Here is a 20708-nt window from a genome sequence, read left to right as displayed (position 1 = left end):
AACAGAGTATTTCTAGGTCTCTGGGACTGTCTCTCCTCCTCCACTGGATATGCAGCGTGGTTCAGTGGAAAGAGCCCGGGTTTGGGAGTCAGAGGTCTCATGAGTTCAAATCCTGGCTCTGGCACTTGTCAGCTGTGTGACTGTGGGCAACTCACTTCACCTCTCTATGCCTCAGTTACCTCATCTGTCAAATGGGGATTAAGACTGTGAGCCTCACGTGGGACAACCTGATTACCCTGTATCTCCCCCAGTGCTTAGAACAGTGCTCTGCACATAGTAAGCGCTTAAAAAATACCAACATTATTGTTATTATTCTCTCTACCTTACTCCTTTCACTTCTCCAACCACAGTTCCACAGAAAACCGGTAAATAGATTTCATTTTGGCAGTACGTGCATGCAAGAGGTTGAATCGCCCAAAATGGAGAGTCAAAGTTAGGGTTATAGAGGCCAGATGTTAACAGGTTAGATCACTAATCATCATCAATATTGAGTGCTTCCTATCAATCGTATTTTTTTTAACACTCTGTGCAGAGCACTGTACTAAGCGCTTGGGAGAGTATACTACATCAGAGTACATATCCCTAAATATGAGGATGAACACCTAGGAGGATTTCCTTTACACCCCGTAGCTTGTTATCCTGTCAGATAGAACACTAGACTGGTTGGACCTGTGGCCTGACTCAATAATGGCTTTACTTACTTTTTTATTGATGGGATTATCATCGGATGAAGATGGGTACCTGGGTTGGGGAATGACAGGTTGTCCAGATGAACTCTTCCTCTTGTATTCAAATGCTTTTTTTGCCTTCTTTTTTTCCTCTCAGAAAAAAAGCTCGAGAAGAATGAGGAAGCGGCTCTTCTTTCCTGGGAAATCTACTTGAAGGAGAATTACCTTCAGAACCAACAATACCAGCTGAAGCAGAGGGCCGAACAGAAGATCCAGGATATTGGGGATAAGTGAGTAACCCGTTCTAGAATCTGTGATCGTGCCATATTCTACAGCAAGTCTGAGAACATTGGTAATCTCTCAATTCTACTTTGGAAGACCCTCAGGTGTTCAAATTGTGAATCAAGTTGTTCAATCAAATATATTTATTGAGCACTTACTGTGTGCTGAGCTCTGTACCGAGCACTTGGGAGAGTAGAGAAGCAGCAGGGCTCAGTGGTAAGAGCCCGGGCTTGGGAGTCAGAGGTCGTGGGTTCTAATCCCAGCTCTGCCACTTGTCAGCTGCGTGACTTTGGGCAAGTCACTTCTCTTTTCTGTGCCTCAGTTACTTCATCTGTAAAATGAGGAATAAGACTGAGCCCCACGTGGGACAACCTGATAACCTTGTATCTATCCCAGCACTTAGAACAGTGCTTGGCCCATAGTAAGCACTTAACAAATACCAGTGCCTAGAACAGTCCAGTGCTTAAAACAATGCTTGGCACACAGTAAGCACTTCATCATTATTATTATTATTAAAAACATAATGGAGTTAGTAGTCACGTTCGTGTCCACGATGAGCTCAGAGTCTAGAGGGGAAGACAGACATTAATAGAAACAAATAAGGGTTATGTACGTAAGTGTTGGGGTGCTGAGAGAGGATGAATTATACCAAAGTCCATATCCTGGGAAGCCTTGTGTGGCCGAGGGCTTAATCGGTACCTTCCTGATTAGTTCTCTGAGTTAGTTAAACCTAGCAATAACAGCACTTCTCTGGTCTGTGGCAACGGGACCCTCCCTTTTTTTCTCCAGTGCCACTCAAGATCAGTTAGGGGTGCTGGTGACCCAGAGCCAGACAGGACTGGGGTTCCCTCGGGAGTACACTGCCAAGTTGACATAAGGTATTCGAGAGTGGGGTTGAGGAGACACATTTCCTTTACTCCCACGGCACCACTCTGGCTCCAAGCCAAGGAGCCGTTCAGAAACGAATATTTGACTGACGCCTCTCACCCAACACAGTCGCCTCAACCCAGACCGGTCCCCCCGAGTGCCCGTCACAGAGGCCCTAGCTAGTGGGGCCTGGAGCAATTTGTCCCTTGCATAAGGGTTAGTTGAGTCCGAAACAACTACCGAGACAAATTTAGTTCCACTGAGGACACCAAAGTCAACTGGGAAACTGCGAGGTGGGCAGGCTTATCTTTAAAGGAGAATTCCATAACATTGGCTGGGGTCCCTTCGTCTTCCTTTTGTCAGCTAAAAAATGTAATATGCCCCATTCTCCTTTCATTTCCCATTTGTTAGGTTTGTATGGGAGATAAAGTCCTCTAGACTGTCGGCTTGTGGGCGCGGAATATATCTACCAACTCTATTGTACTGTACTCTCCCAAAGGCGTAGTATAGTGCTTTGCACAAAGTGCTCAATAAATACCATTTGTTGATTGGTTGATTCTTTTTCCTTTGGAGGTGATTGATCAGGGTGTTTTGTGAATAGGCTGGTGACGTTGTTTGTGGAGCCCTGAATGTATTTGGTTATTGGTTGTGTGGAAGGGAATTGGATGGGTAGATTGAAGATCAAAACTCTTCTGCTTTGAACCCTTCTCCTCCTCCATGGACTGATTGAGTTCTGCACCCCCAAAGATCATTCCGTAGTATTTGAGTGGTTACTGGGTGCAGAGGTCTGAACTAAGCGCTTACAATTCTACACTCACCGTTCCCAAAATAAGTAAACTGAGGCAAGGAGTGATGATCAGAAAGTGAGTGGCAAAAATGGGAACAGGATTTTGGTCTTTTGAAAGAATAGTCGTCGTCATTTTCCGTCAGACCATACATCCTTGGCCACACCACTCACCTCCATCTGGCACTTTCTCAGCAAATTGGATGGAGAAGAGGCATGGATTAGTGGAGAGAGCACAGGCCTGGGAGTCAGAAGGACCTGGGTTCTAATTCCGACTCTGCCACATATCTGCTGTTTGACCTCGCGCAAATCACTTCAGTTCTCTGGGCCTCAGTTACTTCATCTGGAAAATGGAGATTAAGACTGTGAGCTCTATAAAAGACGGGGACTTTGTCCAACCCAATTACCTTGTATCTACCCCAGCACTTAGTACAGTGCCTGGCACATAGTAAGCGCTTAACAAATGCCACAATTACTGTATACATCACTCTCTATTGCAAAACATTCTTGTTTACTGAGGACACTTTAGAGAACTGCTACAAGTGAGAAGAATAAAAAAAGGCTTGAGTAAATTTTACTTCATACTTATTTGAAATAAACATTTAAAAGGCTTTTAGAGAAATGACTGTAATCTTAGGTGAGTTTTCCCTTTTATAATTTTATTGTTCCTGAAACAAGATATAGCCTATCAAATGAAATAGGCGCAAATCCAGAATAGTGACACCCTTGCAACTGAAATTTTGTTTCCCCAAATCCTTCATTCTCTAAACCTGGCTCTTGTCTCTTCCAATTCTTTGTCTCAGAGTTGATGTAATGGTGGATCTGTTAGACTTGGATAGGCTGAAAAGGACAGGATCTGTGGAGCAGAGACTGACGTATCTGGAAGACCAGGTAAGTTAGAGGTAGGATGGATACCAAGACAATCTTCTTGGCATTTTTAGGAAATATGTATAAATTTAGGAAATTAATTTAGCCTTGCCAATGGCTATATGAATAATTAGGAAGCTATGATGGAATATTAGTAAATAGTCTGAAATTGCAGGAAGGGATTCAATATCTGTTCTCCCTCCTACTTAGACCGACTCCTCATGTAGGACGAGGATTCTGTTCCACCTGATTTTATATCTACCCCCGTGGTTAGAACAGTGCTTGGCACATAGTACGTGCTTAACAAATGTCATTATTATTAATTTAACTATAAGGCAATAGTTTTCTGTTTTCCAAGGAAATTAACACTCCAAAATCGTCTAGCTGAGACACCAGTATTCAATTCTAAGAAACGTTCATTAAAATTATCTTCTAGCAGACCGATACTCTCAGGCCTCATCTGACTCCATTTCTCCAGAGTACGTCTGAAGGGGAAGGTAGTTTGTACTTTGAAGGATAGAAGATTGTTCTAACTGCTTTCTTGGAGCTGAAAGATTAGTAAGATGTGGCCCTTTCCTCGGGACACTTTGTGGGAAAAGCATATTTAAATGACCTCCTCAGCAGCTGGGGGTCACTTCTTGGCTGTCTAGGCAAAAAGCAGCACCCTGTTAAGGCACTAATCCAGAGGGTTTAGGGGATAGTGCTTCTCAGTAACTGTAATCCTCAGAGTTGTGACTTTAACAGTCATCAAAATACTGTGCAAAATCATGATCAAGCCAGTCAGTTCATCTTTGAAACTCAGAAAGGGGTAAGGGAATGTTTTCCACTCAAATTCACTTCCAGGTTACTGATTTCGTCTTTCCCGGAACTTTGAAAATAATGGAAAAACGGAGTTGCTCCGTGAAATTATTTTCTCTGTGGTCTTGGGAGGATTGTCCTCACATTACACATCCTTTCTGACTGATCTAATGGGCCTTTGAAATTAGAAGTGGTTTCGTCTGATGTGAGTGAAGTGGATATGAGGTCTGAGGGATGATTTTGCTAATATTACAAGAAAACAGTCTCACAGGCAATGGTAATAATATATTCAACTTCAGTAATAGCACTGGGGAAGGATGTCTTGCAGTAATAAACCAACCTGTATCCACATTCAGTGTTTTAAAAACGATTAAAATATTGGGCTGAATAGAATAGGTTGGCTTTCATTTTGGAAATACAAACTGGGTAAATAAATGTGTTTTGAAAAGTGCTTACCTCAGTTAATGCTTCATTTCCTCCCAGTCCGGATCAAAACAGAAACTGTAGGGAGAGGAGAATTTTCATGGAGTGTCTTTGAACTGTTTTGAATAGATGTGCCAGTCAGCCAAGGCCTTAAACTGGATTGTCAGAGCACTGAGGGAGAGTGGTTTTGGTTCGGAAGAGAGCTTCCCTGTTTTGGGTAAGTTAAGGAATTTCACTCCATTTGTATACAGAATTATGAATGTGATGCTGGGTGCAAGGAAACTACAGACAGAAAATGATGCAGAGAGGTGTGGGCTAATGAGGAAGGGTATATTCGTGGCAGAGGCGAAGGAAGGATGATAGAAAAAGAGAAAAGTTGAATGAGAGAGAAAGCAAGCAAAGTAGATGGTTGAAGTAAACACCAGAATGACGCACTGAAACTGATTTTTGCCAATCTAGTGCCACAAGAGAATAATGCTTTCCTCAACATTACATCCAGAGAATAGAAAATTGTAGTGCCCCTTGGAGGGTCAAACCGGGACCAGCCTATATTCAGGCTACGGGCTCTAACCCAAATTGGTTTTGGGTGCTCTTACGGCCAAACACTCATTTTTTTAAACTTAGCTCTATAATACCTACTGGGGGAAAATAGTATTCATTTGAATTATATTGTGTTCTGGCTTAAAATATAAAACTACTATTATTTTGTGAGAACAAGAACATCACTTACAATTGAAATCTAATAAATCACTGTTACTGAGCTTACTATTCTTACACCACCTGGTTCAGGGCTGGAGGGTGCGCTCTGAAGTATCCCGCAAGAGATTAACCGGGTTCAGAGCAACTAGGCCACTGGCAACATGAGTTATCTCCCTCCCTGCCTCCTCCCGGACCCAACCAACTGTCTCTCATGGCCATGTACTTGACGTACCTGCTTCGGAGCTAGGCTTTTATTTTTCCTCATGAGTACAGGTTTATTAACACGCGAGTCCTCCCGACAGGTGCTCGATGGCCAGTTCAGGCCTGCCTCCTTCAGTAGAGAGATTCAGAAAGCAGAAAATTTAACTTACCGGGGAAATGTTTCTCTGACCCTTAAGTGAATTCTTCTGGTCCTGGAGATCCCTGGTCCGTAGTTCCGGACCTATAGATGCTTGCCGACCATCGGATGAGAAGTGGTGAAGGATTCTGGGGTTGACTGGGAGAATGACTGGAATGGATTCTGAAGCCAAACACATGCTGGAAACAGTGTTGCCTAGTGGAAAGAGGATGAGGCATGAGACCTGGGTTCTAGTTTTGCCTGCTGTGTGACTTTAACTTCTCTGTGCTTAAGTTTCCTCATCTGAAGTATGAAGGGAAAAATACCAGTTCTACTTCCTCTCTCAAACGGTGAGTCCTGTATGGGACAGAGACGGAATATCTTTTATCTATCCCAGCAATTACAACAGTACTTGGCATCTAGCTTAGCGGGTACCATAGAAATACCATCATGAGTGTGACAATAGGGAACAGGAGCATTGATTTAAGTAAATTCAACCATGTCTTCACTGACACTTCTCAAAGCTTGCAGGCTTGGCTTCTGAAATATTTTGTTGTAATTGGTCCTGATGGGATTTTAGATGGTTTGTGCTGCATCTGCTTGTGGGTATGTATGTGTGTATTTTAGCATCTAGGAAAGCCACTGAAGTGAAGGAATTTGATTTGGGCAATAAGCATGAAGTCATAGAAGATTTCTACCATGTGAATGCCCGCCATTTTCTCTACCCCAACTCCACTGTTATGCGCTTTCCTGTGCCCAATGAAAAGGTGCCCTGGGAGGTAAGGACTCTTTGATTCTGAGAGACAAATCAAAATATCAATAGTCAATTTTCTTCTGGCAGAACAGAAACCTGGGATTGTAGAATATATGAACGATGAAGTCTGGAGTGCATTTCAATGATGGTACCCACCTCATACTATCGAACGGCAGGAGCTAATAGTTCACTTCCAAGATGCTCAGAAGTCACCACGCTGCCAGCCATATCCTTACACCAGGAACTAAATGCTTGTGAGGAAAAAAAACTCCAAAAGCTACCTGGGTACTCATAAACAGGTTCTCCCAGTTGTCACCGAGAGCTCTACACAATTTGCGGCTGATACTTCCCCAAAATATAATGAATGCCCAGTTAATAACACAGATTTGATAATATGTGGTTCTTTAAGCCTTTGAAGAATGACCTTTTAGGAGAGGGCACAGGCTCAGCCTTTTCAGCTGGTTTTATGCAGTGCTGAGCATAGTGGGGTGTGCCGGTGGGCATTTCGCGCAGGCAGTTGTGTAGCAACGGGATTGCGTTCTCGATAGACCTCTTGCTAAGGACAACTCTTGTTTTATTCCTCGCACCATGTCCGATGCCCCTTGCATATTCCAGCACTGTCGCATTCGATCCTCTTTCTGCCAGTGTGTTCTATATCTGAAAATACAGGGGAACAATATGCATCATGTCAGAACTAACGCTTTTGAAAATGAACGATATGTCTGGCTGCAGCAGCCTATAGTTTCACTACCACTCCTATTTCGGATCTTGAGTTCTCTCATCATAGCCCTAGCAAAATTTCCCGAAGTCACGGTTTCACTCTCCTTCCCCAGTAAAACCAAGTGATTTGAGTTCTTCCTTTTCTCCTGTTCACCCTTGAATAAAGGAGTCACCTAGGGAAGTTGAACCAAAGTTTGGAAGCTGGTAGAAGGGGGAGGTGGAGTAAAGTGGTCTGAATAATCCACTGGAGTGGATCATCAGCTCCTGGAGCATCACAGATGGGCAGCATTTAGATCGCAAACCCTGACGCGGCTTTTGTACTTTTCAGAGGGAGTTTCAGATCTATGACCCTCCCTTTTACACAGCTGAGAGGAAGGAGAAGGCCACTTCTGACCCTCTGGGCACGTGAGTGCGAGACGAGTCTTTTTACTCCCTCCGTCCATTTTCCTCGTTCTCTTTTATGTGGCAGAGACTGAGAGCCTGAGCCCTTATGGCAATACCTGGATTCCAAAGTTTCTGATGTTAGCTTCTGGGTAGAACAGGTGGGAACTGCACCTCACCAGTGGTATGTGCCCTGGGATCACTATATTGTGACACAAAACCAACATCTGCCCAGCGTTTTCTTTTCCAATATTATCAGTAGAACAGAACAAATACAAACACTCTGGTCATGGTTAATTAAACTAATAACTGGCACTGGGGAAGTTGTCCAGAGGCAAGTCATTCCTCACACCAGCCACAGAGTGGGACTGCACTATCCCAAATATACGTGGTGAGGGATGACAACTTGTCACTGCCTCCCTTGAGCTGTGAGTGTTGAGTTTCCACATGGATATCATTTGGTTATATTTATAAGCCCAGAAGGCTACTGTTCGTAGCGGTCACTGGGGTAAAATCTGTTTTTAACCTTTTAAAAATCACTAAATCTTAAAAGAAAAAAAAAAAAGATTAAACCATTTGCCAAAAAGTGGCAAATGATTGATGATGAAACCCTGACCTCTTTTGCCTAATCCTTTAGATCTTTTCTCATTGCTAAATTCTGCCCCTGCACTGTAGCTACAGTTCTCGGATCATGGGGGAAGCATTTTTTTAAAAACTATCCTCTAGTCTGTAAGTTCACTGTACACAGGGAACATTTCTACCAACTTGGTTATTTTGTACTCAACCAAACATTTAGGATGTTACTCTGCGCACAGTAAATGCTCAATAAATACATTTCATTAACTGACTTGCCAACTCGTGTCAGTTTTCCTGTCCAACGTTTGTTTGCTGTCTTCACTTCTAGCTCTGTGCTTCCTTTCCCTCCCTTTGCTGTCTGAATAGATTGGGGATTCTAATTGTGGCTCCTTCCAGCTCAGAGGCCTTGGCCTGTGTTCTGTTTTCCAGTTCCCTGGAGGCTCTTTCCCAGATTAACTATAACACTGTCGACGGGCTGATAAACCGGCAGAGCTTCCATGGCCCCTATGTGGTCCAGGATGGACTTCCACTGTAAGTTCTGTCGGGCTTCTAAGTTGACCTATGAATTTCTCTGTTCCGCCCTCCTCTTTCCACACCCAGGTTTTAGGAGGGGACTTTATCTATTCTGCTTTCGCTCAGGAAATGCAGCCCAGAATGGGCTCTGAGCTTGCTTAGAGGAGTTTTTGGTTTCCATCTTGGTTTCCTATAGTGTTTCAGGACCATCCCCTCCCCACCCAACCCTTGAGAGACCCCTTCCACCCGCGTTAGGCTGCTGATTTTTAGGGATACGCTACCCCTTTCTTCCACTTTGCACGACTACTCAGTTTCACCCACAGATGATCCTCCCCCGACGTCGTCTCCCCAGATCTAGTCTTTGCTTGAATTACAGCAAAATCCCCACTGCCCTAAGCGTCGGGAAATCGGTGGGCCCTGGGGGAGATCCACTGATGTGAGGGGTATCTCTTCTCTGAATAAGGAACCCCATGGGACGCACCGGGTTACGAGGCAGAGGAAGCCTCAGCTGCTTTGGACCAAATCACGCCCTGCACCCTGTTATAACACGGTAAGACAGTGGGGTACCTTTGGGATCATATGTTGTGATGTTGTGATTCTTTCTACACCCCCTCCCCCCACAACCTGGAAGCAGCTTGGCAGCTTGGAAGCAGCGTGGCTCAGTGGAAAGAGCCCGGGCTTGGGACTCAGAGATCATGAGTTCAAATCCCAGCTCCGCCGCTTGTCAGCTGTGTGACTTTGGGTAAGTCGCTTAACTTCTCTGGGCCTCAGTTACACCATCTGTAAAATGGGGATTAAGACTGTGAGCCCCACGGGGGACAACCTGATCACCTAATATCCTCCCCAGCGCTTAGAACAGTGCTTTGCACATAGTAAGCGCTTAACAAATGCCATCATCATCATCATAGTGGATAGAGCACGGGCCTGGGAGTCAGAAGGTCAGAATTCCGACTCCACCACTTGTCTGTGTGACCTTAGGCAGGTCACTTGACTGACTTCTCTGAGCCTCAGTTACCTCATCTGTAAAATGGGGATTGAGACTGTGGGCCCCACATAGGACGGGGACTGTGTCCAACCCTATTTACTCATACCCACCTCAGCGTTTAGTACAGTGCCTGGCCCATAGTAAGCACTTAAGTACCATCATTATTACAAAAGAGATTATTATTATTATTATTATGAAAGACTCCAGCTTTTGGCAAGCGTGGAGACCTGAGGAAAGTCTTTTTGGGCTCTGAGTTTCTGAGTCCATGGTAAAAACCACTGTACCTCCACTGGAGGACAACCGTCTCCTCAGGAAAACCTTGCATCCTATGGGATGTTTCTTTATCAGGTGAAGAAGGTGGCTCTAAGCGTAACTTCTGGTTTGGAGCTCTGTCTTTAGCCATCCTTAAACAAGGAAAGCCCTCAGTGGTTTATTGTGTGAATACTGTTGCTATATACTGTTGGTAAACCCTTTGAGGGAGTGAGCGGAAGGAAGGAAGTGCCTGGAGCTTCCTGCTCTTTCCCTGGAGGTGAGGAAGCCACTGTACCACCACCCTTACGGTAACTTTCCCACCTGTCTGGGAAGTTGAATTGACTTGGAGCAGAGGGACTGATCACGTCTTAGAAGCAGGCGGGACCCCAGTTCTGGTGAAAACTTCAGCACATCGAAGATTAAACAAAAGTGCCACCATGCTGCTCTTCCTTGATCCCCTGGTCTTTCCTGCTTTGTTGCCCAGATACACTGTCTCTACCCTCTTGGTGGCCCGCTGACATCTGACAGACTTGCTTCTCTAGAGAATGAAACGGGACTTAGCTGAGGAAGGGGATTCTCTTCACGGCCGTCCCTAAGGCAGGGCCAGATTAAGTCAGGGTTGGCTTTGTGGGAAGGGGGAACAAAGGGAGAAAAATGTCATTATTGTAGGGAAGGGGGTACTTCCCCGCCGCTGCTGTGCCTTCCTCGCCGCTGGGCAGTTGCTGTTGGGTCAGGCCCAGGAAAGGTGAGCTGAGCCAGGACCACTTCCTCAGGCCACTGTGGAGCAGGAGGGTGGGACACCGGAGGGGAGAATTGGGGGTCCTTAACATTAAATGTTGGTATTTCTTAAGAGCTTACTATGTGCCAAGCACTAAATGCTGGGGTAGATGCAAAGTAATCAGGTTGTCCCACATAGGGCTCACAGTCTTCACCCCCATTTTACAGATGAAGGAACTGGGGCACAGAGAAATTAAGTGACTTGCCCACGGTCACACAGCTGACAAGTGGCGGAGCGGGGATTAGAACCCATGACCTCTGACTCCGTAGCCCGGCCTTCTTCCACTGAGCTATGCTGCTTCTCTAGGCTAAGGAGTTCAAGATCACCTAAGTTTCTGTAAATATTAATCGGTTTAATCTCGCGTCCTTTCTGTTAGAGCGAACGAGAGGCTAGGGTGGAGGTTTTCCTCATACTGTAAGCTCCTTGTAGGCAGGGAAATATGTCTATCAGCTCTGCTACACTGTACTTCTCTGGACCTCAGTCACCTCATCTATAAAATGGGGATTAAGCCTGTGAGCCCCTTGTGGGGCAGGGACTGGGCCCGACCTGATCGACTTGTGCTTAGAACAGTGCTTGGCCCATAGTAAGCGCTTAATAAGTACCATAATGAATTATTACTACTCTCCCAAGTGCTTAGTACAATGCCCTACACAGAATAAGCACTCCATAAATACCCCCGACTGATTTTAGAGGGGCTAGGTGCGTGTCACGGTGACACCTCAACATTCAGGCCCTGTGGCAGACAGAGGAAGGTCCAGGAATCCCAGGGGCAAAAAAAAAAAACAGGATCGGCAGAGCAGCTAGTGGAGAGGAGAGAGAATGTCCTACCTCAAGGCAAAGCAGTTTTCCTTTTGTCACCTCTGCCGGCTTCAGATCTCTGTTCCATCACTCAAAGGGCCCCTGGCTCCAGTGAAGAGGTGTTTCCTGAGGAGATGCTTCAGGTGAAACAGTCAGGCCCTAGGGACCCTGTTTTGAAAAAAAAAAAATGACAATCCCTAATTCAGTGCATAGTATGGGGAAGTGGGGATTCGTTTTCCCGATTTGTCACTGATTCTCTCTTTCTGCCGCATGATCTGAACCACCACCTTTCCTTCCTTTCTATACTCTATATAACTTTATATCTATGCCTTTCTTTTCAGCCAAGAATAACAAATGTTTAACAACTTGATTTTCCCATGTGAAAGATAAGGGAGGTTTGGAAGACATTTCCTGTTGCTTTTGTTTTGGGTACAGTTTAATTTATTAAAATTAAAATATTTTATTGGATTCTGTTTTAAAGAGAAGTTGGAAAATTTCCAAAAGGTGATAATGTAGGCAGTTCACGGTTGAAACCAGGGTGGGAAATTCTTTTGGCTGGGGGACTGCTTTCCCAATTTGAGAAGCCTGAGGGGATGGGGGACAGACGGAGACACACAGACACACGCGCACTCTTGCCTACCTTTGCCTGTCAGGCGGAGAATGGCTTTAAAGAAGAGTCGATGGCTGCGCTTCTGCTTGAAATGGCACCTGAATAATCACCCATTTCTGTTTTTGCAGCTGGAGGCGGAATCTGGATGGAGGAATCTGTAGAAAAAGCATAAAGAAAATGCTGGAAATCTTGGTTGTCAAACATTCCCTGTCAGAACACTGGGCTTTGCCAGGGGTATGTGATCCGTCAAACTTCTGATGCCGAGAAAACTTTAACAGCTGACACGGACCCTCTATTTTCTCAGTGGGCCCATTAACTCAGCTTCACATGAAGGATAAAATCCCTGACAGATACCTAACTCTACAGTGCCTTTGCTATTGAAGGGACTTCTTGCACTATGGGAAATGTTTGGGTTTTAGCTTATGGTATGGCAATACAGTCAGCTTTGGCATTAATGTGATTTGCTAAAAAAGTTTGAAACTTTACCGTGGTTTTGGTCACGATAATCTCCTCTAGAAATCAGTTCCACTGCTCCATTAGACTTGGGAACACATTTTTAATGATTTGAAAATGAGATTTTCACACGATAGGTGTTTTTAAGTGAGGAGGATGAGGTCAAAGAGAGAGTAGATGTGCAGGTGAAGTGCAACTCTGTAAATATAAAGGATTTAACCCAGCTCACAGGGACACATCATCCATACTGGGGGGGAGAAGAGGGTTAAAATGTAGCCTTTGTCCACTTCTGAAGATAGCCCAGAACAGCCAGAGATTTTCCAGGCTGGCCAGAAAGCAGGGCAGACCTGGTCTTACCTGTTGTGGGTAGAAAAGGAACATACGGGGGAGAGAACTTCCCCCATGAACTTATTCCACCCTGAGGCATGAACTGAAGGAAGAAAGGGAGAAGCAGAGTGTCTTAGTAAATAAAACCTGGGCCTGGGAGTCAGAAGGAGCTGGGTTCTAATTCAAGTTGCTTAACTTCTCTGTGCCTAATTTACCCCATCCGTCAAATGGGATTTGAGGCCGCGAGCCCCATGTGGGAGATGGATTTGTCCAACCTGATTATCTTGTACCTACCTCAGTGCTTAGTACGGAGCCTGGCACATAGTAACTCATACCACAAAAAAAAGTTTAATACTTTCAGTATTGTCACCCTTATTCTCTTAGAATTGGTTTTATTAGTTTGTAAATCTGCACCCAAAATGTGGATACTAGACAGCTCACAGCAATATTAAACCTCCTGATATATTTGTACACTAAAGGAAGTGCTATCAGTCCTGCTCTGACCAGCGGTTAGTTAACATGGAAACTCTCTCTTTCTGCTTAAAACACACTTTCCCCTAATTCTCTTGAGTTTATCTGACTTTTACTGCTACAGTAAGTCTCCCTAACTTTTTTTTATTCTGCTCAGGGGTCCCTAGAACCCGGAGAGATGTTGCCACGGAAGCTGAAGCGGATCCTGAGCCAAGAATTCTGGCAGTATTTCGAGAACCTCCTGAAGCAAGGTGCAGAGGTAGCCCAGCCAGCTGAGTCTTTCGCTGACGGACAAATGCAAATTCTGCAGCCCTCTAGTGTGGGAGCTGCCTTTTCTGAGCTTACCCCCTATTCTTGGTGGAACAAAACACTCAGGGTCTGTAGGTTCGAAAAGGATTTGCGAAGGGCAATAAGAGAACTTGTGGAGTTGGGAAAGTGAGTGTGGGTGCTAGCTAGGATTGTGGGGAGAAAACACATACGAAGGTCTAGCAGGAAGAGCAGGGAAGCAGCGGGGCTCAGTGGAAAGAGCCTGGGCTTCGGGGTCAGAGGTCATGGGTTCGAATCCCGGATTTGCCACTTGTCAGCTGTGTGACTGTGGGCAAGTCACTTCACTTCTCTGTGCCTCAGTTACCTCATCTGTAAAATGGGGATTAACTGAGAGCCTCACGTGGGACGACCTGATTACCCTGTATCTACCCCAGCGCTTAGAACAGTGCTCTGCACATAGTAAGCGCTTAACAAATACCAACATTATTATTATTATTATCTTTTTTGTTTCCAACTGCCTCAAGAAAGACAGGGCATCTGTTTAAGTCAGACCTGCCATTTTCCATGACTGTAGAGCTTGATCCTTCTAAACAAACTCTGCCACTGCCTATCCCTAAGAGGCCACACGAAAGGGACTGTCTCTTTCTGTTACCGATTTATACATTCCAAGCGCTTAGTACAGTGCTCTGCACCTAGTAAGCGCTCAGTAAATACTGTTGAATGAAAAGGAAAGGCTGCCTCCCATCCCAACAAGTTGAGGTCACAAGTTGGCTACCCTAGTCCTTACTCTTTCAAGAAGCGTGTTGCCTTTCACTTACCTAGAGACCTGTCTCCGCTTTCGTCTCTTTCCTCCCTCCTCTCACCGTACCTCGGCCAGGTGTACAAAGGCTACGTGGATGATCCGAGGAACACAGACAATGCTTGGATCGAGACCGTCGCCATCAACGTTCACTTCGAAGACCAGAATGACTTGGAGTTGAAGCGGCTGAATTCGGTGAGGGACGTGACCGTGGGCCATTAAAAGTACGGTTTGGGGTCGGGGGTTTGGTCCTAAAGAATGGGCAAGAGAGAGGCGGCAGGTGATCCACAGGACGCAGACCCTCAGGGTTGTTCCCAGATGGGCTTCTCTGCGATGGACTGAGGTTAGTCTTCTGCCACCAGAACAACCATATTTCCTCCATTTATTCCGTCTTTCTGACTACTCACAAAGGAGCAAAAAGAGAGGATTGAAGGTGATGCTCAGAGGGTAGAAAAATGCAGAGAAAGAGAGAGAATGGAGAAAAAAAGGGCTGAACGGAGGAGAGAGCAAGAAGCTGCATGGAGTTGGATGAATATGAAGAGGGGAAAAAAATAGAACAGAATAATATGTATTTAATCCTTCAGCAAGATAATACTCAGAAGCTACTGAAGGTCGATATTCCATCTGACGGTCGTAGAAGCAGCGTGGCTTAGTGGAAAGAGCGCAGGTTTGGGAGTCAGAGGACATGGGTTCTAATCCTGTCTCCACCACGTCTCTGCTGTGTGACTCTGGGCAAGTTACTTACCTTCTCTGTGCCTCAGTTACCTCATCTATAAAATGGGGATTAAGACTGTGAGCCCTATGTGGGATAATCAGTCCTTAGAACGGTGCTGGGCCCATAGTAGCACCATCATCAGTTTGCAGGAGAAAGCTTAGCGCCTAATTTCTCCATGATAGTACATATCGGGACAAAGGGACCAGATCAGTTCAGTAAAGTCTGGGACTTGTTTCCTTCCAGCATCTCCAAGGCTGCGACCCAGAGGTGTCCATCAGATGGCAAGTGGTGGACAAGAGAATTCCACTTTATGCGAATCACAAAGAAATCCTTCAGAAGGCCTCTGCCCTGTTTGGGGCCTATTACTGAAGACCTGCCCCCGACCCCGGCTCCAGGAGTCTCCTGTCTTTGGGAGCTGGAGGGGAGTCCTGTGTATTATTTATGATCAGAACAGAGCCGTCTGGTCCCTTCATTTCTGCTCACTTCCTAAGAAGAATTTACAGCAGAAAAACAAACTAATCTCCCTAGGCTGAAGACTTCACGGAACCATCGGACCCTGATTATCCTCATCGTTCTCAACGGCTAGTAGTGCTCCGAGTGGGAAAGTGGGGCCGACGGCCCAAGAGCTACGTTTTGTCTGGGGTCCCACCTTCTTCCACACACATTCCGATCCAAAGACAGCCCCCCCCCCCCCCCCCGCCGGCTCCTCCCCGCTGCTTCTAAACCCAGAGCTTCCACCAAACGTGAACTTGTGGTATTCGATGCGGGTCGGGAAAATGGAAATTTATCCTCACGCTTGATGTGCCGGTTGCTTTACTCTCATTGGTCATTGGTATTTACTGAGTGTGCAAAGCACTGTACTAAGTGCTTGGGAGCGTACACGTTCCCAGCCCACAATGAGCTTACGGTCTAGAGGGGGAGAAGATGGAATTTGCTGCCTCTGCCCTTCCCGCCGCCAGTCCCGAGGCAGCGGTTGCCCCCGTCTTTTCTTGTTTCTCAGATGCGCGTCTTTCTGCCGTGCCCTAATCTGCGCTCCCCTACCCTAGCACATTACTACCGGGCCGGGCCAGTTGCAAAGCCACAGTTACGGGCAAGAAAATATCAATTTTCCACTGGAGTTTTATCCTTCCTTTCCCCACTGTCCTGGAGCTTACCCCACTGTGTTGCTGGACCACCACCCTGGTGCCAGGGCCTAGGTTAGACGCTCAGCCCGAGACTCGCTCCCCTGAAGAGAAGGTTAAAGGGCTCTTTCCCCATTGTGGGGCTGAGTTGATGGAATTTGCAGGTGACTGGTTGGAAGTTCCAGGCCCGTTCTTCCTCCCCACCCTCCCTCCAGGATCCTTCCCTGGACCTTTGGGCCTGAGCTTCTCTGCCCGGAAAGGAAGAGCGATGAAGTCGGGGCTAGATCCACCCTCTTCATACAGTTCTTCCCTCTCCGCAGCTGGGCTGGGGGGGGGGGGGGTCCACGTACCTGCTCAGATACAGGGAGCCAAGCCGATGCCTCTCCGTCATACTGACCGGGGCCCTTTTTGTCAATCTTGTAGATGTAGGGGGAAGCAGTCTGTAGCTGTGAGTGCAAATGATATATACCGTAATATCCTTTGAGACGGAGGGTGCTCTGAAAAAAGAAATTAAATCTCTCAACTCTAAGTTGGTGTGGTCTTTTTCTCTTCGCTACGGTGCAGAGATGAAATATACAAGTAAGGGCTTTAGAAAACGGGTTTTGACCAAAGGGATTTTTTTAGGAGTTAATTCTGTAACCTCTGCTGCCATGTTTTTGCTCCAGTTTGGTTGCTTACAGTCTGAGCTCTGAACCACTCTCTAACTTCCACTCCTAGTGAACTCTTAAAAGTATTTAAGCCCCGTGCAACAGCAGCTTTTTGAACCAAAAATAAGGTTTGTGGTGAATTCGGTTAAAGTTTGCTGCTATGGATTTTCCCTTCCACCTTTCCTCCCCCCGCCCTTAACCGGCGGCAGGCGGGAGAGTGGCTGTCCCCAGCCGGTTCAAGTGACCAAGGAGCTGCAGGGAGTAATCGGGAAGTCGAGAGATTGATCCCAGGAGAAAGCTCAGAGTAATGACCCTCCCAGGAGGCAAGAGGAGAGGGGACCATCCTTCCCTTACCCGATATCCTGTGGTTCACTCAGAAGAGCGAGAACGACATTCCACTTCTTTTTCAGATAGGCAGATGCCTGTCACTTTCTCAGGGTGAATCCCTAGGGTCAGAGACATTAGGATGGGCCCCGTGGGCACAAGGACGCTCCACCTAGGGATGGGACGTCCATGCTGTGAAGCCGAGACCACGTTAGGTGAGCTCTGGATGCCAGGGCTTTTATCATCCCGGCTGGGCTTATTAATTATGGTATTTGTTAAGCGCTTACTATGGGCAGAGCTCTGTTCTAAGCGCTGGGGTAGATACCGGGTAATCAGATTGTCCCACGTGGGGCTCCCGTTTTTTTTTTTACAGATGAGGTAACTGAGGCACAGAGGAGTGAAGCGACTTGCCCAAGGTCACGCAGCGGACAGGTGGCAGAGGCGGGATTGGAACCCACGACCTCCGACTCCCAAGCCCATGCTCTTTCCACTAAGCCACTCTGCTTCTCTAATGCCATCTGCAGTGGTTGCTTTCCCGTCCAATTAGACCGGAAAGGCCAAACAAATGAATCGAGAGCAGCTGGCCCAGATATCACAAATTCAGTCTGCCCAAAGACACAATAAATGGAACTTCACGGGCACTTTTCCCTAGAGTTTCTCTAACCGGACCTGACAGGAGCCCAACTGGCACAAGGTAAGTACGCAGAGGGACTACCTTCTCTACAAGAAGTCAGGCTGTGCAGGAGAGGCTGGGAAGAATGAATCCCACAGCGAGGAGTAAAGTCGAACAAAACTATAGTAAGCATTTAACCGTGAAGATGAAAATGGGATTTCCTAATTGGCAGTAGGGTGAGTTGGGGGGGGGGGGGGGAGGGGTGTCCCTCCTGCTGATGGAAACTCTGGGACGTTGTCCAGGGCTAAACCTGACCGACACTCGCAAGAGGAGCTGTGTTACGCTCACTTCTGGGGATCTGACCTTACTGCAATTCCATAAGACGATTCTAACGCGGGGAGAGAACAGAACACCTGAGGTGGGGAGAAGCGAAGAGGGAGAATGAGATGGAGAGAGACCAGATCCCGGAGGAGGAGGAAGAGGCTCTGTATGGTGGAGGGAAAAGGTACCTCTTGATACTGTTGGTATTTGTTTAGCGCTTAACCAGGTGCAGAGCACCGTTCTAAGCGCTGGGGTAGATACAGGGTCATCGGGTTGTCCCACGTGAGGCTCGCAGTCTTAATCCCCATTGTCCAGATGAGGGAACTGAGGCACAGAGAAATTAAGTGACTTGCCCACGGTCACACAGCAGGCAAGTGGCAGAGCCGGGATTCGAACCCATGACCTCTGACTCCCAGGCCCGGGCTCTTTCCACGGAGCCACGCTGCTTCTCTAGAACAAGCATGTACAGGTGAAATTCAGAAACTTTATTTCTGACTGGGCCAACTGGCTCCATTTATAATCTTTAAAAGCCTAAAAAAACCCACTCCTCCGGGGGCTAGGTGGCTGGCACTCTTTTGCAGCACGCCCTAGTGGAAAGAGCACGGGCCCCGGGGGTCAGAGGACCTGGGTCCTAATCCCAGCTCCGCCACCCGACTGCTGTATGCTCTTGAGCAAGACACTCAACTTCTTTATGCCTCAGTTACTTCATTTGTGAAATGGGGGCATTCGATAACTCTTTTCTCTCCTACTTAACCTCATATGGGACAGGAGAGTCCGACGTGATCATCTCGTCTCTATCCCGGGGGTTGTTCAGGGCTTGGGACATAATAAATACTGAACAACGTCACGGCCACTTTTCCCAAGAATCTCTCAAGCCAGCTAGAGCCCGTGTCTGAGTCGGACCGAAGAGTCCGACCTGATCATCTCGTCTCTATCCCAGGGGTTGTTCAGGGCGTGGGACGTAATAAATACCGAACAACGTCACGGCCACTTTTCCCACGAATCTCTCAAAGCGGCTAGAGCCCGAGTCTGAGTCGGACGGAAGAGTCCGACGTGATCATCTCGTCTCTATCCCGGGGGCTGTTCAGGGCTTGGGACGTAATAAATACTGGACAGCTTCACGGCCACTTTTCCCACGACTCTCTCAAACCGGCTAGAGCTTAACAGTCCGACAGGAGCAAAATTGCTGCGAGGTAAATAGATAGAGGGGCTTCCTTTCTTCTCCAACACAAGCCATGTTGTTCATGGAAGCCTGGGAAGACTGAATTGCCCAGCAAAGAGTGGAACTGAACAAAACTGCCGATCAAAGTGCCATTTCCTCATTGACATCAGCTAAGGAGGATCAGAGGTCCCGCCCGCTAGCGGAGATTTAATAATATGCATTAATGATTTAACAATATTATCCTTTAATGGGTCCTGTCACTCAAAACTTCCTTCAGCGTTTATCCAGGATTCTCAGCGTTGAGGAGCAGCATGGCTTAGTGGATAGAATACAGGCCCGGGAATCAGAAGAACCTGGGTTCTAATCCTGGCTCCGCCACATCTCTGCTGTGTAGCCTTGGGCAAGTCACTTAACTACTCTGGGCCTCGGTTACCTCATCTGTAAAATGGGGATTAAGACTGTAAGCCCCACAGGGGTCAGGGGCTGAGTCCAACCTGAATGGCTTGGCTCCACCCCAGCACTTTGAATGGTGCTTGGTACGTAGTAAGCGCTTAGAAGCCCGAATTATTATTATTATGATTCCCAGAAAATAAGCTCCACCCCAGCACTTTGAATGGGGCTTGATACGTAGTAAGCGCTTAAAACCCCTAATTATTATTATTATTATTCCCAGAAAATAAGCCATTCATCAGGTGCTAAATCATCCAGTCTGATGGCCTAAAGGATGCAGTGGACCACTGTGCATTCTTCACTAGGTTCACTAGGCTGGAAGGAATGTTCCTGACTCTCTTGCCTCGACTCAGACGTCTCTTCACTCAAATCGTCAGTGAAAATAAAGTTTCATCACAACGTACAAGCCACAGTCCGCATACCCTAACGGTCTGGCTAAGAAAGATGTGTCAGCCTGCTGAAAACGGCCTTTTTACTTGGACTGATTATGCAACAGAAAATTGAGAGGGAAACCCTGAACCAAAAAAGACATCGCATCTGCAGTCTCCCATTATTTCCATCTCCCTTGTTTTCTAGCAGTTTGGTTATTCATTTTCCTACTGGTATTTCTAGAAATAAGACTATTTGTCAGGAAACGAGACGTGATTGATAAACGACACGAATTTCTATTTGGAGAACTGTTTCGAAGGTGAACTCAGCCAGCTAACAGGGGTATCCCAGCATCCTCCTGATGGGGATTTTTATCATTTTGAAAACGCCTCATATCGCTAAGCCTTCAGGAAGGCAGACCAAGGATGTTTTAGAAGCTATTAGCCAGGGCTGCATTGACCTTATAAAGCACTTGGTTGATTAAAAAAAAAATAATAATAATACTAATAACGGACAGTACTGTTTTAGGAAGTTTTAAAAATTCTGTTTTAAAGTATTAGAAGATGAATGACATCTA

The 20708-nt window shown here is 46.4% G+C and overlaps 1 protein-coding gene across 6 annotated transcripts in view; it reads left to right on the top strand.

Moving 5' to 3' along the window:
• The window catches only part of TRPM2 (transient receptor potential cation channel subfamily M member 2), a 49277-nt gene extending 32503 nt beyond the window's left edge, over positions 1-16774 (top strand). For 4 of the 6 annotated variants that reach the window (XM_029069352.2, XM_029069351.2, XM_039912552.1 and 1 more), the window contains 11 exons: positions 826-958; positions 3405-3492; positions 4819-4906; positions 6353-6504; positions 7528-7604; positions 8586-8687; positions 9133-9219; positions 12221-12326; positions 13501-13602; positions 14488-14604; positions 15368-16774. In XM_029069352.2, coding sequence (XP_028925185.1) covers positions 826-958; positions 3405-3492; positions 4819-4906; positions 6353-6504; positions 7528-7604; positions 8586-8687; positions 9133-9219; positions 12221-12326; positions 13501-13602; positions 14488-14604; positions 15368-15493 — 1178 coding nt within the window. In that variant the 3' untranslated portion in view covers positions 15494-16774. Of the gene's footprint in view, positions 1-825; positions 959-3404; positions 3493-4818; positions 4907-6352; positions 6505-6566; positions 6930-7527; positions 7605-8585; positions 8688-9132; positions 9220-12220; positions 12327-13500; positions 13603-14487; positions 14605-15367 lie in introns of those variants that run through there. The other 2 variants (XM_039912553.1, XM_039912554.1) reach the window with 2 other exon arrangements.
• The last annotated feature ends 3934 nt before the right edge of the window (positions 16775-20708 follow it).

Source organism: Ornithorhynchus anatinus, chromosome 7 (genome assembly GCF_004115215.2).
Source record: "Ornithorhynchus anatinus isolate Pmale09 chromosome 7, mOrnAna1.pri.v4, whole genome shotgun sequence".
NCBI classification, from domain to species: domain Eukaryota; kingdom Metazoa; phylum Chordata; class Mammalia; order Monotremata; family Ornithorhynchidae; genus Ornithorhynchus; species Ornithorhynchus anatinus.
This window is presented reverse-complemented; position numbering and strand designations above follow the sequence as displayed.